At 32.9% G+C, this 18,452-nt stretch overlaps 1 protein-coding gene across 4 annotated transcripts in view; it reads left to right on the forward strand.

Annotated features, from left to right (window-relative positions):
* Window positions 1–17,920, forward strand: part of Pcdh9 (protocadherin 9) — an 874,581-nt gene extending 856,661 nt beyond the window's left edge. For 2 of the 4 annotated variants that reach the window (XM_058586100.1, XM_058586101.1), the window contains exon 5: window positions 15,563–17,920. In XM_058586100.1, coding sequence (XP_058442083.1) covers window positions 15,563–15,936 — 374 coding nt within the window. In that variant the 3' untranslated portion in view covers window positions 15,937–17,920. The remainder of the gene's footprint in view (window positions 1–15,562) is intronic. The other 2 variants (XM_046466462.2, XM_058586102.1) reach the window with 1 other exon arrangement.
* Window positions 17,921–18,452: the final 532 nt, after the last annotated feature.

The raw sequence follows: 18,452 nt of genomic DNA on the forward strand, positions 1-18,452 counted from the left end.
TCTTACACTTACTAAGGCACTGTTCTGAGGGCAATGCTAGGATTCCTAAAGTTTTATATGAAAAGTTTGTCTTCATCTTGACAGCTCTTTAAATATTTTCAACTAAATGTTAGAGTACACTGAAACTGCAAGAAATTTCTTTTTCATTTTAGAAAAAGATACTATGTCTTATAAAATGTAATGACAATGATTTTTCTATGATAAATATAACAATATTATGTCTATTGAATATTAGGAAGTAATAGTCAAACTACCAATAAAACAGTAGCCTAGTATTTTAAAAATGTGTGACTTCTGTCTTTCAATTAAAAAATTGTATTTATGATTGAAAAACAAAGCAGAAAATACTGCAGAAAATTTAAGCCAACTTTATATAGATGTTACAAAATTCGCATTCGATATTTGTCATTTTAGGAAATAAGTTTGTCTTTCAAGGAACTGAATTAATGAAGTAATTTCTCTGGATTTGCAAGGTCTTTTAAAATATAAACTTATATTTTAGATTGTAATAGATAATCCTATGCATCACTCTGAGAAAGCAAAATTTCTCTCTACAATACTCTTTTATATAGACCATTTTCAGTAATGGAGTAATAGCTTTTTTCAACTGTTCCCTTAGACATTCTTTCAAAATACAACATTTTCCCATCTTTAGAGTAGTTTTTCTTTATGTAAAACTGAGTTTAAGCAATGGATTTCACAATGGTATCCTATAGCCCTCTAATATAACATATTAGCTTCTTTTAAAATCTTATCCCCCCATTTCTACATCCCCACCACTTTAATCTTCATGAAAAGTAATTGCATCCTTTATCATGGTAAAAATAATATATTTGTAGAGAGCCTAAACTACTTTTATATTTTCAATACATTTGTTAATCAACTTAATGTTTTCTAAATATCTTCTCATTTACTTGAAAGTACCTGTACCAAAGATTAAATCGTGCACAGTAATCTGCACCTTATTAGATCTCTGCCCTAGAATAATTGCTAATAATTACTTTGATGTCTTCAGGCTTTAAAGAATTGCTTTGTTATATATTCTGTGAATCTGGATTTTTGAAAACATCTAAAGAGCTCTGTGGCTAAAGGAATTATGAATGGTTTGGTGTGATTAAGTAAGTGGTGAGAGGGGATTTAGGAAGCAGCCTAATTATGTTTTACTTTGGGGTAGTCCCATTTGTTTCAACTCCAAACTAAGGCAAAATATAAGTGCTTTTGAAAGCATCTATTTAGCCCTTGTTAATACTGTTTAGACATTGTAAAGATTCTCTTGGAGAGCTGTTACGCTAAGTATTCTTACCAATATCTGTAGTGCATAGGTTAGAAATAGCACTATTAACTATTTCTTTGATGGAAAACATTTGTCTCATAATGGTATATATAGTTTTTTATGTTAGTTTGATGATTTCATATCTAGTACAAATCTTATACATGTTTTTCTCTTTTAAATATATGTAATAATTCTCTACAATGTACCAGACTAGAGTACTAGATGTTGAGAATACAGTTATCACAAAAGCAAACTACTTAACTTTGTGGCACTTACTAAAGTGAGAAAGATTGATTATTAACAAATAAATATGAAGTGAAGGTAGTGAAATATAAAGAGAAATAAGGATGGGTAAGGGGATAGAGAATGACAGAGTAGAGAAGATTATTATTTTTTACAGTGGTCAGGAAATGCTCTAATGAACTGAAGCACATAAATGAAGTGAAGGAGTAGTAATTCTATGGACAATAAGATTATTCTAGGCATAATTAATATCAAAACCAAAGACCCTGAGACCAAACTGAACTTAATATACTTAAAGGCATAGCAAGAATCAACGAAGAGTGTAGAGATGGAGGTGTGGTATGAGATTAGGAAGCTGGGTGGGAATGGGTCATAGGAAGTTCTCTGGGCCTTGAGGAGGAGTGTGGCTTTTTCCCTGATATGAATGATTGAAAGTAGGTGAGTGAGTCATTCTGTTTTACATATTGTGTTAGGCTGAATAATAGTTCCCACAAACAGACTATACCTCAGCACCCATAATGCATCAGTAGTAACTTATGTGAACAAGAAGAACTTTGCGTATGTGATTAAGTTAAGTATCTCACTTTGAGATGAGGTCATCCTAGGTGATCTATGGTAATCATAGATGTCTTTATAAGAGGAATGCAGGAGGAGTCAGAGGAGAAGGTGATGTGACCATTAAAGTAGTACTTGGAAAAACAGAGGAGGAAATCTCATTGCAAGGAACACAGATGGCCTCAAGAAGTTGGAAGAGAGAAAAGAGAATGGATTCTTCTTTCAGAACTTCCAGAAGAAACCAGCCCAACACCTTGAATTACCCCAGTGAAATTGATTTCACACTTTTGACTTCTAGAAATGTAGGAGTGTGAATGTGTGTTGTTTTAAGCCACTAGTTTCTTGGCAGTTTGTTATAACCCTCAGGAAGTTGATACATGTGTGCTGCCTCTAGTTATAGATCGGAAACTAGAATAAAAAAAGTATGGAATAATGAGTCCAGATAGGAAATGACGATTGCTTGAGCTACTGAATTTGCAGCCAAGTTGATGAACTAAATGACTTACTGATTGTGTGATTGGAATAAAAGAAAATTGTTGTATAAATTATCTATTGCTTAGGAACAAATTTTAACAAAATTAGCAGTTTATAGAAGCATAGATTTATAGTATCAGTTGTCATCCATTTTGTAATCTCAGGAATCTAGGTCGACTTGACATGGTTTGAGTTTCCCAAAACTGAAATCAAGGACTCAGCTGGGCAGGATTCTGATCTGGAGGCTCAGAGGAAGAATAGGCTGCCAGGTCATTGGGTCTGTTGGCATAATCCTGTTCCTTGTGGGTATAAGACTGAAATCTCTGTTGTGCCGGCCATCTAGTGAGTGGTGCTCTCAGTTCTTAGCTGTTCTTACAACCTTTCTGTTTGGTTCTTTTATCTTCATAGCTATGTTGTGCCTACCCACAATCTTTTTCATTAACTAAAGATCAACTGATTAGCACAATTATTATTCCTGTAAATCCCCTTTTGCCATATAATTCAACATAATTACTGGTGTGACATATTTGTCATATAATTCAATCATCACTGGTGTGATTCACAGTCTCAGAGATTATGGTAGGAAATACTGAGAGGAGGAAGAATTTAAATTTCTGCCTAATAGGTGTTAAGGATGACTCTAATTGTTTTGTTTTTGTATTCAGCATCATGGCAATGGGTATGTCATATACAGCAATGAGAAATTCAGAGCCAATTGTAGGTTTAGAGAATTGAAAAAAAATACAGAATATAATTTGGAAATGCCTGTAAGAAATCAAATGATGCTCACTGAGTAGAGAGTCAGATAAACTAATATGGCTCCTAGAAGAAAGATAAAGGGCTAGATATATGGGGGAATCATCAGCATATATAAGTCCATATAACTATAAGAGCTCACTTAGGGTGAATATAGATAATGAGTCTGAGCATTTCAACAACTACTGGTCTCAAGAAGGGTTCATTGCCATCCAGGGAAACCCATGCTTACAGTGAAGATATTGACAGACTGGAGGAATCAGTGTGGCAACAGTTGAGATGGAAAATTATTGGGTTCCACCTCAAACCTATGAGAGTTTCTTGATAGGATCAAGAACTCTATGTTTAAAAGCCCTCAAATTAATTCTGGTAGCTAATGAAGTCTGAAAACTTTAGTGGTTTAGCCCTGAGAATAGACAGGATGGAGAGAACTAAGTCCTCCACATCTTTGAATCTCAAAAATGTAGTTCATGAATATAAGCAACTTTATTTGAGGAATTTTGAGAAATTCAGGAACTTAGGACCCACCCACACTTACTGACTCATAATATGCATTTAAATAATTTCCCTAAGTGATTCATATACATATTAACATTAGAGAATTGCTCAGCTATGATATTTTAATTCGAAGTGATAGTTAGAGATTCCAAGTATAAACATATACACACATACACCTATCGGACACATGGACCATAATTAATATTTTATTCCATTTAAATATAATACATCAAATATATAAAGTATTGTGTCTTTAAATCATTGATAATTTATGAAGTATTTTGTCTAATTTGCCTGATGGTCAAAATCACGTGGGTCTCTTACCACTGAAGACTGAACAGTTGAACCTCCAGCCCAGAGTCCAGGAGAGAATCCATACAGCAGTGATGGGTGAGGACATTTGTAGGCCCCTGGATATGTAAATGAACTTTACAAATCCCCCTGCCCGTTCTGATTAGTAGTCCCGGAACATGGGAAACAGAGGACATTGTGTAAAAGGGAATTATTTCACAACATTATGTAATACCAACCTAGATTTGAACTACAAGTTTTTTAAGGGGACAGAAGATTATGGAAGTTGATTGTTCATTTTAATCTTAGTTTTCCACCAGAAACTAATCTCTATAAAATTATTTTACTGCTTCAAACCTTTGACCTGCTTTATAAAAAGGTGTTTCAGATCAATGAGATTTACCTATTTTTTTTTCTTAGAAACAACTCAATTTGGATGAAATGAAGAGTAATTCAGAAGACATCAGCATATGAATTTTGAGTATTTTTTAATGAAAGACATCAAATCTTGTTAAAAGAGATTATGAACTATAGAGGGAAGTAAATATGATCCTCAATAATATAAGTAATATGTTCCACATCAAGAAATTTAGTCAAAATTTATTTAATCACTGAAAGTTTATCTCATTAGACTATTGTCCTTCAAGTGATAGCAATATAAAATACTACTGGTGAATTCATAAAATTATCAGAGATAATTTTCTTTTCAGCACTTAGCTTCAGCAGATGAGGAAATCATCTGCTAATATTCATGTGATGCAGAAGAAGGCAGAGGATGTATAAAGGAGTACTCTCCATTCTTTTTGAACTATAAAGTCTGTCCAAATAGCAATATCCTCTCTGGCAGAGAGTCTGCTGCTTGGGGTGGCCATGTGTTATTGTATTTGGACTTTCTCCATCTGCAAATGTTGACTTTTCATCTGTGACCAAGGGAAAAAAAAATATGTATGAGGAATGTGTAAAACATTTAATCCTTGTTTACTTGTTAACCAAAGGTTTTGTTAAATCCTACTGTTGTGGGCTTTGTGTTTATTTGTTTTTCAAGGTGACTGTAGATGCATTCACAATGTTCTTAAATCTGAGCTACAAGATAAAACTATGATAAAACCATCAAGTTTTTACTTAGATTAAAAATATGTATATTTATCTTAAATATAATTTCACAATCCAAAACCGTAATTCAACTTCAGTGATGGAGTAGTCTATCAGAACAATAGACTTCTACTTCTCATTAATTAAATAAAAATAACCTTGAAGAGTTTGATTATTAGATTACATGGATGACAAACTACAGTGATAGTTAGAGAATAAAAGAATTTGTAGAACTCACACATCAAAATCTGATCTTTTTTCTCTTAATTTGTAGATAAGAGACTTGGAGTTAGGAAATCTGATATTACTTTCTAAAAATCCATACTAATTCATTGTTGTGCTAGGGATTTCTCCTTTTGCTCTACTTGTGATGATTACATTGAGATTTCTGAATTTGTTCTGATTTTAGATATTTTATGCAATAATTTTTCAAACCTAACAAGAGCTGAACTTTTTTTAAAAAATGAATGAATGGGAAATATTATTCTCAAAATTACATTTGATCCTTAGTATCTGCAGAGAAATGCTTTCAGGAACCAGTCACCCATGCCAAATCCACACATGCACATGTTCCTTATGTAAAATGATTAGTATCTGTCTATAACCTATGTACATCATTTCATGTATTCATTTCAAAACAAATCAACTGATTTAATTTTTAAGCAACTCAATAAATAAAGAACATGTTGATGAAATAGTGGATTTTGGGATGTCTATGAAATAAATTTGTTTCTGACTTGTCCTTTAGGTCCTTCTAGGCTTACCAATCCATTACCTTTAGCTTTCCTGTTTAATACTCCAAAAATATAATTAATAATTTTGCTACATCTTGTTTTAAAAAGGAAGTAAGAAAGAAAGAAAGACAGATGAAACTGAGGTTGAAAATGAGCTAGTAAAAAAAGACTTTTTGTTGTATCAGTCTTTAAAAAAATTAAAATTAAAATTTGTTTCCTTACATCTTGTTGTAGAAAGAATGATCAGGGTAAACAACAAGTGTAAAAATTAAAATTTTTCTCAGCATGCTCATAACAGCAAGTATAGAGAAAAAAATGTAGGATGTCAGGGAAATAACTATCAAACTCTAATCAGTATGTGTATCTTCTATTATAAGGTATTTAGTGATGCACAACTCTTAGCATTCTACACGCTTGTGCTCATGTAAAGCCTTAGGGAAATACATGAAAATTAGAACTTAGGAGAAAAATGTTTTTCATAAAAATAGCTATATATGCTCTTACCACAAAATGCATTATAACATGACACTCAGATATGCATTGCATTAACAATTAATGTAATGAAAAACATAAATAAAATTAAGAACAAATACATGATTCTCTCAATACATGTAGAACATACCATTGATAAAATTCAATATTCTTTCATGATAAAGGGCCCAAATATATTAGGTATACAAAGACCATACCTCAGCATAGTAAAAATTAGATACAACAGGCCTTAACCAAAATTATACTGAATGGGAGACATATTTCTTTTAAATCAGGAACAAGAAAAGGGTGTCAACTCTAACCAATCTTACTCAATACAGTAACTGAAATTTTAGACATGGCAATAAGAGAAATAAGTAAAAGTATATAAGTCTAAAAGAAGGCAAATTATATCTTTTTGCAAATGATATGATTCCACATTTAGACATCCACAGAGACTTCACAGAAAGACTTTTATAACTGATAAATTCAGCAAAGTAGCAGAATACAAAGTCAAAATATAGCAATCAGCTTTTTAAGTAATAATTAATTCATGGAGAAAGAAATAAGGAAAACAATTTTATTCCTAAAAGCCTCAAAAATAAAATAGGATCTTAGAAGATGGAATTCTATCTTTAATGAATTGGGAAAATTAGTATTGTGAAAATGAATATATTATAGAAAATGATCTGCAGATCCAAGGAGATCCCATTGAAGAACTTGTGACATTCCTCATTGAACATGAAAAGAGTCCTAAAATTCATATGGAATCAGAAAAGACTCTGAATAGTCAAAGCAATTCTGAGCAAAAAGAGCAAGTCTGGAGGCATCATAAACGTGATTTCAAAACATACTACAAAGTGATAGTAACACAAACATCGTGGTATTGGCATAAAACAGACCAGGCAAAACAATGAAATAAAATAAAAGACCCAGAAATAAAACCAGGTATCTTCAACCTGATAATTCTTAAACTAAAGTACTATAAAATACATCAGAGAAAATTTAACATCTTTCCAAGAAATCTCCATATTGCTTTCCATATTGGCTGCACCAGTTTGCAGCCTCACTAGCAGTATATGAGTATACCTTTTTCCCCACACCCTCGCCAACACTTATTGTTGTTTGTCTTCATGATAGCTGCCATTCTGACTGGAATGAGATGAAATCTTAGAGTAGTTTTGATTTGCATTTCTCTAATTGCTAGTGATGATGAACATTTTTTTTCATATTTTTGTTGATTGATTATATATCATCATCTGAGAAGTGTCTGTTCAGGTCCTTGGCCCATGTATTGATTGGGTTATTTGTTTTTCTTTTTTTTTTTTTTGTGTGTGTGTGTGTGTTTAACTTTTTGAGTTCTTTATACACTCTAGATATTTGCGCTCTATCTGATGTGTGAGGGGTAAAACATTTGCTCCTAAGATGTAGGCTCTGTATTCACCTCACAGAACGGAGCCACCATTTGATCCAGCTATCCCTCTCCTTGGTCTATACCAAAAGGACTTAAAAACAGCATACTACAGGGACACAGCCACATCAATCAATGTTCATAGCAGCACAATTCACAATAGCCAAACTGTGGAACCAACCTAGATGCCCTTCAATAGATGAATGGATTAAAAAAATGTGGCATATATACACAATGGAATAAAAGAGAATAAAATCATGGCATTTGCAGGTAAATGGATGGAGTTATAGAAGATAATGCTAGGTGAAGTTAGCAAATCCCAAATAACCAAATGCTGAATATTTTCTTTGATATAAGGAGGCTGATTCATAGCAGGATAGGGAGAGGGAGCATGGGAGGAAAAGATGAACTCTAGATAGGGTAGAAGGGTTGGAGGGGAAGGGAGGGGGCATGGTGTTAGAAATGATGGTGAAACATGATGATCATTATTATGCAAAATACTTGTATGAAGACATGAATTAGTGTGAATATACTTTGTATACAACCAGAGATATAAAAAATTGTGCTTTATATGTGTAATAAGAATTGTAATGCATTCCGCTGTCATATATAAATTTAAAAAATGAAAAAAAAATGATAACATCTTCAACAAATGATTTTGGGAAAACTGGATATTCATATGCAGAAGATTGAAAGTAGATCCATATCTCTCATCCTGAACAAAAATCAACTGAAAATGGATCAAACATCTTTTTTTTAAGAGAGAGAGGGAGAGAGAGAGAGAGAGAGAGAGAGAGAGAGAGAGAGAGAGAGAATTTTTTTTAATATTTTATTTATTTTTTTTAGTTTTCGGGGGACACACATCTTTGTTTGTATGTGGTGCTGAAGATCGAACCGGGGCTGCATGCATGCCAGGCGAGCGAGCGCGCTACAGCTTGAGCCACATCCCCAGCCCAAGGATCAAAGATCTTAAAGTAAAATCTGAAACTTTGAACCTGCTTAAGGGAAAACACTTCAAGTATAGGCACAAGCAAAAGTTTCTTAAATAGAACTTCAGTAGCTCAGGAAATAAAAGAAAGAACTGACAAATGGAATTACATCAAATTTAAAAGCTGCAAAGCAGAGGAAACAATCTAAAAACAGAAGAAAATCTTTGCAAGCTGTTCATCCAAACAAGGATTACTATCTAGAATATATAAAGAACTCATAAAATTTCTCAAAAAAGACCAGGCAATCCAATCAATAAATGGGCAAATGATCTAAGTAGACACTTCTAAATAGAAAAAAAGTATAAAGGATCAATAAATATATTTAAAAAATATCAGCCAGGCACAGTGGTACATGCCTGTAATCCCAGAGGCTAAGGAGGCTGAGGCAGGAAGATTGCAAGTTCAGAGTCAGCCTCAGTAACTGAGAGATGCCCTAAGGGCTGGGGATGTGACTTATAGTTAATTGTCCCTGGGTTCAATCTCTGGTACCAAAAAATTAAAAAAATACATAAATATATAAAACACCAAAACAATAACAACATCTTCAGCAATCAAGGAAAAGCAAATCAAAACAACACTGACTTTATATGCTACCCCAGTCAGACTAGCTACCATCAAAAGTAAACAAACAACAAATGCTGGAGAGAATGTGGAATTGTTGGTAGGGGTACAAACTAGTACAACTACTATGGACAATCATGTGGAGTTTCCTCAAAAAACTAACAATAGAGGTACCATGTGATTCAGATATAACATTTCAGTGTGTATACCTAAAGAAGTAAAGTCAGTATACAAAAGAGATATCTGTGTTCCTATCTTTATTGCGGTACTTACTATTCACAATAGCCAAGTTACAGAATCAGCCTAGGTGGCTGTCAGAATATGAATGGATGAAGAAGATAAAGTCCATATACATCATGGAATATTATTCATTTATAAAGAAGAATAAAATTGTGTCACATGCAGAAAAATAGATGGAACTGGTTGCATCATGTTAAGTGAAATAAGCCAGATAGAGAAAGACAAGTATCACATATTCTCTTTCATATATGAAAACTGGGAAGGGAAACCTAAAAGTAGAAGAGGGACTATTAGGAAAGAGACTGGGGCAGGGTGAGAAAGAATAGAGAGAAGAGCAATTGAGGGTAGTAGAGAGGATGGGTGTCATGGAGCACATACACACATGAATGAAAATGTCACAGTGAAACCCATTAATTCATACAATTAATATGAGTTAATATTCATAATGAAAATGAATTTTTAAAAAGATCATCATTAAAGAGGAATTTTTCTCTTATTAAAAACTTGAAAAAATCCATTGACATGTGATGAATTAGATTTAAAATGATATGAAAATGACTTATCTATTTCACAATTTCATTGTAATAATCTGATTAAAGTGTATTTTACCTAATAGTAAATTCTCAAAAACAGTAAAAATTCTAATTCATTGGTTTGTGGATATAGATTAGTAGTAGAGAACTTGCCTATTATGTGTGAAGCCCTGAGTTTGATCCCCAGAAAAGACAAAAATGAAAGAAAATTTATTAAGAGGCAAAAACTTTTTATTATACAAAAACTAATCAGGAATATAAAACAGTCTGAGGATTTAATTTTATACCAGTTTAAAGTTTTAGAGTTAAAAGGTTTCAAATAATCAGACTGAAAAACTGCTGGTCAACAAGCCAGAAGCTACTTGTTAATTACAGCAGTGAGTTAATCAATGGAGTAATAGTTCTGCTTCCGGGTATAATAAAATGAGACCAAGGACCACTGACTTATTTTTCCACTAAAGTCTGGCTGGACTTCCACTAACTTGGGTTGTTTCACATTTTAAGCCTGTAGCTGTAGAATCCAGTAATGAAGGCAGTTTTCTGACAGTGGTTAATTGCTAAACTTTTGGAAAATATTTTTTTGTTTTTGAGTGAGAAGGTGACTTGTGCAAAGATGGAGTGAGGAGTATTTGACACCTGATGTAAATATAAAATGCCAAGAGAACTTCAAGATCTTTTGATCATATACTTTATTTTTGTTTTCAAATTTTAAAGGCAGAAAGAAATGTCTTACCTAGTTTTATCAGCACTTACATCTTTATACGAATGTTTCAAAACAAAGAAATAAACTCAAACTGAAGATGTGAAGAGAAACAAATAATTTCACTTTTTAAAAAGTAATATTTTAGTGTTAAAAACATCATGCTGGGAGTATTCAATTATTTTATTTTTAAGGAAAGAATTTAGAATAATGATTAAATTATAGTAAGTGTAAGCCGTTTGGAATCATAACCAGAATTATAAACACTATTGCATAATGTAACATAACCAGGACTTCATAAAGTTTAAGAGAAACTAGAGAAACAATATAGAAAACACATATATTCATGTACACATATACAAACACTCCTTTGCAGACGTGTAAAACCTCAAGACACCTATTAATCCAGCAGTGTAATATATATATTATATATATATAATATATATATATGTCAGATTTCAATGAATATTTGTTGAGAGAATGTATGAATAAAAACTATTATAATTGCTCCTCATTTAGGACAATTATTTATAGTTATAACAAAAATGTGTAAAAGATAAAGAATTTTAGTTTAATGTATACTATAATACTAGCAAAAATTCCCTAATAGTTTAATGTTATATATATGGTGGAGAATCACAGTTTATTTTTATTCATAAACTGAGAAATGTTAATAATCCATAACAAAATGTTAATAATCCATAACAGAATGCTTCTTTTCTTTCTGGGAGCACAAGAAATTTCCATGGTTTTGGACTTGGTTTGTGGCTCAGCAGTAGAGCGCTCACCCAGTGCATGCAAGGCCCTGGGTTCAATCCTCAGCACCACATAAAAATAAATAAATAAAATGTAGATATTGTGTCAACAACAACTAAGAAAAAAATAAATAAATATTTAAAAAATATATTAAAAATTTTCCTTCGTTCTAAACATGAGAGAAATGAATTGGAAACCAGCACTTCCCTTCTAGATCTTTCATGTTAATGGGTCATTAAGCATCCACCCTAACCAGCCAAGGGACAGGTACTGGATAATTTGAGATAGCTTATTTACCTGGTACCTGAGAAATTATTCAAATTAGTGTATGCAAAGAGAGCCCTGAATCCTAGCTAACTCCACTCTGCTTGCGATTCATTAATAAGTTGTCCCTGAGATTTCCAGCTTAGTGCTTTGTTTCCAGATGCAACACTTGTGTGGCTCTTCCTGGAAGGCTTCTCCAGTTTGGAACTGTAACATAATTTTTTTACTTTCATCTATGAAGTACAATTGCATGTCTGGCCTATGGATGAATCTAAATTTTACATACAAGTGTTAGCTATTTTAAAGATTTACCAAACAATATACTAAACTTCTATAATCTTATTTACAGACATTATCCAATTCCTTCAGATTCATTTATAAGAGTGAATCATGAAAAACATATTTCTCAAAGAGCAATAAAGAGCAACAAATGCTATTTAATGGCAGAAACTCATTTTTTTGCCAGTTAATGATTTTGCACCCCACACAAAACTTTAATTATAAATGTCTTCATTTATCAATTATCTTCAAGAAGCTCTTTAAGGAAATGGAAGAAATGATATAACTTGGTACAATATGTATTGGTCTTTTACCTTGTAGAAATAAGAGTCTGCCTGAATCAATGATGCCTTGTGCTTCCCTCTCTCTTTATGGCTCTTAAGCCAATTGTTTCCAAGGTTATATTGCAGTTCCATGAACAGTGTTGACCTCTGTTATCTGCTATATTCCTGGTCCTCTTTCCAATGCTAGTCTACAGAGCACGTACAGTAGATTTTTGTGGAATAATTAATGTTGCTTTTTTTGAGAGAAAAAATACATATACTCTATCAAAATGTGTCTCTCAATGTGTCAATTTAAGGTCTGCAAATACAGATGCTCAAAGATCTCATTTTCAATTCTTGGGTAATATGTCTTAATTTAATAAGATGATTGTGTATATTGAATAAAGTTAATTTAAAAATAACTGTGCATATTTTCTTTCTTTTTTTCCCTGAGTTTAATTTAAAAAAAATGATTCTTTTGATATTTCTGAGGTTGCTGAAAATTCCCAACCCACCTTTGGAGATAAATAAGATGAACATTAATGACATTGGAAAAATAAAGATTTGCTTTATAAGTCTTTAAGACTTGTTGTACATCAAATTGATGATTAACTACTTCATCTCTGTTGAAATCTGAAAGGAGTAAATACATCTAACAGAAGTTAAATAATTCATTTATTAACTGTCACAAAGTACTGATAACCAAAAGATTTTGCTGTTGAAGAGCTTTTGGTGTGAGCTTTGTGAAATCAGCATCTTCTATTATAATTACTTAAGCTCTGCCTTTAAGCGGGGGGATATCTTTATTAATTCTCAGAACATTTTCAACCTCATAAAATTTTAATTAACAATTAGCATTGTTCATAGATCATCACTATTGCTCAGCAGTATGAGGGAATCAGAAGACTGATAGGTCAGTTTCTTTTCCATCAATGAATTTTCAATCTAGTTGGGAGAAAACTAAATTAAAAACTTGTAATTGTTCAGAATCTTTCCCAAAGACAAAAATGGCATTGCAGCAAGAATTGAAGGAGGTCCATGAGGAAATTTATTATTCCTCAATAAAGGAAAGAGCTGTGCAAATGTTTAAAGTATCTATGACACATGGATCAGACAGTTATGAGAGCTTGCTTGTGGTATGTGGGACAGAGGCTGACCCTTGAAGGAGTCAGTAATTAAAAGACAACAGGCCAGACAAAAAGCTTCTCCTAAACCTGAGATCCTAAAGCAAGGAGTATGAATTGGTTTGAGAGAAATGTGTTAGCTTTGTGGATGAGAGTTACTAGGTACACCAACACCAACCAACCAGCAAGGAATTAGTTTGAACTTTTAAAGTGTGGTCAGATTAATAAAGGGCAAAAAAGGCTCATAGAGAAATTTAAATTAAATATCCAAGGAAATAGGTCATCATTGGAGGTTTTGGAGACAAATGGTTTAGAGTAATGAATGTGTGTTTAAATAAAATAAAACCGTTTGCTTTTGAGGGACTGGGAATACAGGTCATATGGGAAGGAATTTTACAGTTATCCTCAAGAACAGTCTTTTAGATCCAAAGAACTGCCTCAAATTTGAAATTGTATGAAATAGTGCATTTTAGCCACATTACTCTTGCATCTAATGTCTGTTCTGATACTGACTAGTTTGTTGTCTCAGCTATTGCCTATCTCAGCAGATCTTTCTTCATATGTAAGAAATAATTAGGATTTTGTTAAGGCAAGTTGATGTAAACATAAAAAGCTCACAATTATTGGACATTTAGAAGTATTAGTTGTGATAATGTAGATTTTAGCAGAGACTTTCATTCCAATTATTTTTCCGTTATTTTAATTTTCATGTAGGGAAACTTGCAGGTGTGTTTTTGTCTACATCTTTTTTTTCCTTTTTCTGATGACTCTGCTTTCGAAAATGCTTTATAGCTGAGGCTTTCTTGCCTACTCACTTAACCTTATTCATAAAATCAATTCCTAATTTCCAAGCTATCACTTATCACTTGACTGTTTAATCAAGGGGGAAAAAACACACACACACACAAAAAAAACCCCAATGTATTCTTTAACCATTTGACTGTTATTTTCAGTGAAGGGCTTATCTACTCTTTTCACATTTGAAAGAGTTTGTCTTTGAAATTCTGATTTTAAAGTTATTCTGGATTACCTGCTAGTGAAAATAATGAAACAAAAGAAAAATCCTATCATGATTTTTCCCCATGAACATTAGATTCCATGTAATTCAATTAATAATTTACCTTCAGTTTTGTACTTTAGGAATACAGAAATTAGAGGACCCAAATATTGTCTTTGGGTGCAAAAGGTTTCTTAATTTAATCTGTTTTCAGAATGCTTCAGTAGACCTGGTGTGACTTTTAGTATGATAATTTAATTAGAATATTCCTTAAAAATAAATATTTAGTTTTTAAAAATAGTTGTAAAAATAGTTTCATTTGATTTCAACTAGAATAAAATAAGTGCCTACACAGAAAAAAGCAATATTTTATATAGATGTTTAGAATATTCATTTTTAATGATGTTTCAAGTACTAGGGTTTGCTTCTTGTATTTGTGCAGTTATAGAATTTGCATATTCAGTTTTGCAAATAATTTTTTCTACTTTTTATAATTTTTTAAGATTTAAATTTTTTCTCTGAGAGCTCTTTTAAGATAGATCAGTGATCATTCCTATGCCATGGAAGGATTAATTGAAAATGGTTATTCTTATTTAACCAAATGTATCTTTTGGTCTGTTTGTCTATTGAGATAACTAGTTTTGTTTCTATCTATAAACAAAGGCTAAAGGAAGAAAAAAATAAGTCTTTCCTCCATTGGACGAATTTGATTGCTTTTCCATTAATCTTTGCATATGTGGTACTATGTATGTGGTGCTAGGGATTGAATCCAGGTCCATACTACCACTAAGATACAGTGCTAGCCCTTTTATTCTTTTCTTTCCTTCCTTCCTTCCGTCCTTCCTTCCTTCCTTCCTTCCTTCCTTCCCTCCTTCCTTCCTTCCCTTCTTTCTTTTTTTGAAACAGGTTCTCAATAAGTTGCCATGGCTGGATCACTTGATATAATTTCATGAAAAAAATGTGATAACCCTATTGTACTTTCTCTCTAAAGAGATCATTTTAAATGAGGATTCTATCCACCTCCTTTCTTAACATTCTCTGTATCTTGTCTTCTACAGATGGGCCTCTGGGTCCCCGGGGATTAGCTGAGGCAACAGAGATGTGCACTCAAGAATGCTTGGTTTTGGGTCATTCTGATAACTGCTGGATGCCTCCTGGCTTGGGTCCATATCAACACCCGAAATCTCCTCTCTCAACCTTTGCACCCCAGAAAGAATGGGTCAAGAAAGACAAGCTTGTGAATGGGCACACTCTGACCAGAGCCTGGAAAGAAGACAGCAACAGGAACCAATTCAATGACCGTAAGCAGTTTGGCTCCAACGAAGGCCATTTCAACAATGGAAGCCACATGACAGACATTCCTCTGGCAAATCTGAAGTCTTACAAGCAAGCAGGAGGTGCGATTGAGAGTCCTAAGGAGCACCAACTCTAAGATAAGGATATATGGGACCTAATAACCTTAATCTAAATAGACATGCTAATACCGTGTGTGTCAGAGCTTTATGTATTCAATAGATCTCTACAACTATGCCCCTTATAGCAGGGATATCCATAACTTTGTGTTAGCACCATGGAGGAGAAAATGTTTTACAACTTAAGAGAGAAGATAGTTCTACTAGCCATGTGATCTTGTTTACTAGAATTGATTAAACTCTCCAGAGATCTCTCCATTGTGCAATTTATTTTTATTATTGCATTTTATTTTGACCCTGGACTGCTGCTATGAACAATAGAATATGCATTTGGAGAGTAAGAAAGTTCCATGGATTAGAGTGACTGACAAACATATCTTTAGAAAATTGTGCTTTTTTTGTCATTGATTTATGCTGGGACCGCTATACTTGACATTATACTTCAAACAAAACTTAAAAAGATAAGCATTAAACCTATTGTGCTGTTAACAACGTTAGTGAACACTTGTAAGTCAATCAGTGTTAAAGTATTTGTAAATAGAAGCAAGTTATTATTAACAACTTTTGTGTACTTATAGCGTTCACCTAAAAATGTTGTAGCATAATTCTGTGTTTATGGTTGCTTCTTTCCCTTTTTATTCAATTTACCTCTTTATTGTTATTTTTGTTGTTTCTTTTAGTGAGGTGTTTCTGCGTTAGTAGTCTGTCTTGACACACATCGTTCAAAGAATCTTAAACACTTGTGTTTAAGAAAAGGTTCTGAAATCTGATTTCTTCAATGGTAGCTTATAATGTCAGAATTCTGTAAAAGAATAAAGATGAAAGGAAAAACTAAGAACTTTATACAAAAAAAAGAGGAGTTCTGCAAAAGCTTGGAAATTCAGAACCTTTTTTTTATATCCTTATTTTCAAAGTAGGCAAAAGCAAAAACCACTTTATTAGTACTATTAAGTGAGAAAGTAATGGGAAAGTGTTATCCGTCAAAAGTGATATAATATTCTGTACTTGTCACTCATTCAAAACTAATGTATCAAAATTAGCATATATTGAAGAAAAATCACTATTCAAAAATAGTTTCAATTTGGCAAATGTGTGTCTACAACTTTGTTGAAATGACAGAGTTTGTGTTGATCCTCATATACAATACTGTTGTTGTAACACAAGTGTTATTAGACCATAGCCACAAAATATTTAATGTGTTGTGCCTTCATGATGTAACAGAACATTCTCCAGGTAGGGTAGTTGGGGGAAATAAAGGGATAAATCTCTAATTATTGCTGTTTAACTGTTTGTTATCATAGTTGGTCAATGCCTGGCAGGTACCAGCATTTTGTCACTTAGGTCAAACCAACACAGTGACAATTAATGTTAATAAGATCTCAGTTGCACGTGCAAACAAATCCAAATTTGAACATTCTTAGGAGGTTTTTGTTAAGGCATGACAGATGATTTAAACAAATAAATAGCATGCAACAAAATGTCTTTATTGAAAGAAGTGAAAGTTATCTTAATGCCACGGTTCACCATCAGTTTAAAAGTAAAAAAAATAAATAAAACAAAAAACTTTTAAAAAAAAGGTTTGCTAATCTGATAGTTAATTTGTTCTTACCAAAAATACAATTACTTTGTAAATAGCAGTTCACATTTTTCCACATATAATGGAAAATAATGGGTAGGGGTGCATTGCTTATTGAAGTACATTTTTGTCGGTTTGTGAGGGGTGTTTGATGACTTTGACAGAATAAATATCTAAACAATTATCCTTGTTACTGCTTTGCCAGTTCTACGTTATTTACAATTATTCAGCTCTTGCAATAAATGTTCTGAATTCCTGATTGTAGTGTGTTAATTCTTGGTCAACATCCAAAGTGATTAATAATGCTCTAATTGTTGGATAAACACATGCTGATAAAACTTCACTTTTATTTATAAATCAAGGACAATTTGTTGGGGTTTGAGATGCATTTCTGAAAACATGGCTCCAAGTTAAAACTTAAATTTATCTAATGGTCTATAAAATTGTTTTCTGGTGAAATTTGTAGTTAATGTTTATTCACATTCTAGTCAAGAGTCATGTAAATTTCATTAAAGTGAAATCCCATGCCACAGACTGGGCAGGGAGCCCTGATCAGTCAGTGAGGTTAACTTCTTGATTCTTTGTTTCTTGAATCAGATTTCAAGAAACAAATCCTCACCTGTTTCATTGTTGGCCAAGGCAGAAGACATTCTGGTATTATGGCCCTAAACACAGGGACACAATTTCACCTGCATTTTTTCAAATTAGGAAAATGGGCACAGAAAGGTATGAAGAATAATGAGATTCTCGAACATGCCATGTGTTTGTATTTGCCACACAGTAAGCGATCAGTGGACTCTTGTGGTAGTTTTAGGCTGAACAAATAGGTGTTCCTCCAAGAGCTTTCTGAAGAGGTATAAAATAAGAACCAGTAGTCAGAGGCACAGGAGAAAGTGTTCTTGCTTGGATCACTGACTGGATTTGACAGCTTTACCTCACCCTGGAGAAACCAGCATCTCC

This window comes from Marmota monax, unplaced genomic scaffold (assembly GCF_021218885.2).
Source record: "Marmota monax isolate L192 unplaced genomic scaffold, Marmota_monax_Labrador192_F-V1.1 WCK01_AAM20220418_F8-fsc00049, whole genome shotgun sequence".
Taxonomy (NCBI): domain Eukaryota; kingdom Metazoa; phylum Chordata; class Mammalia; order Rodentia; family Sciuridae; genus Marmota; species Marmota monax.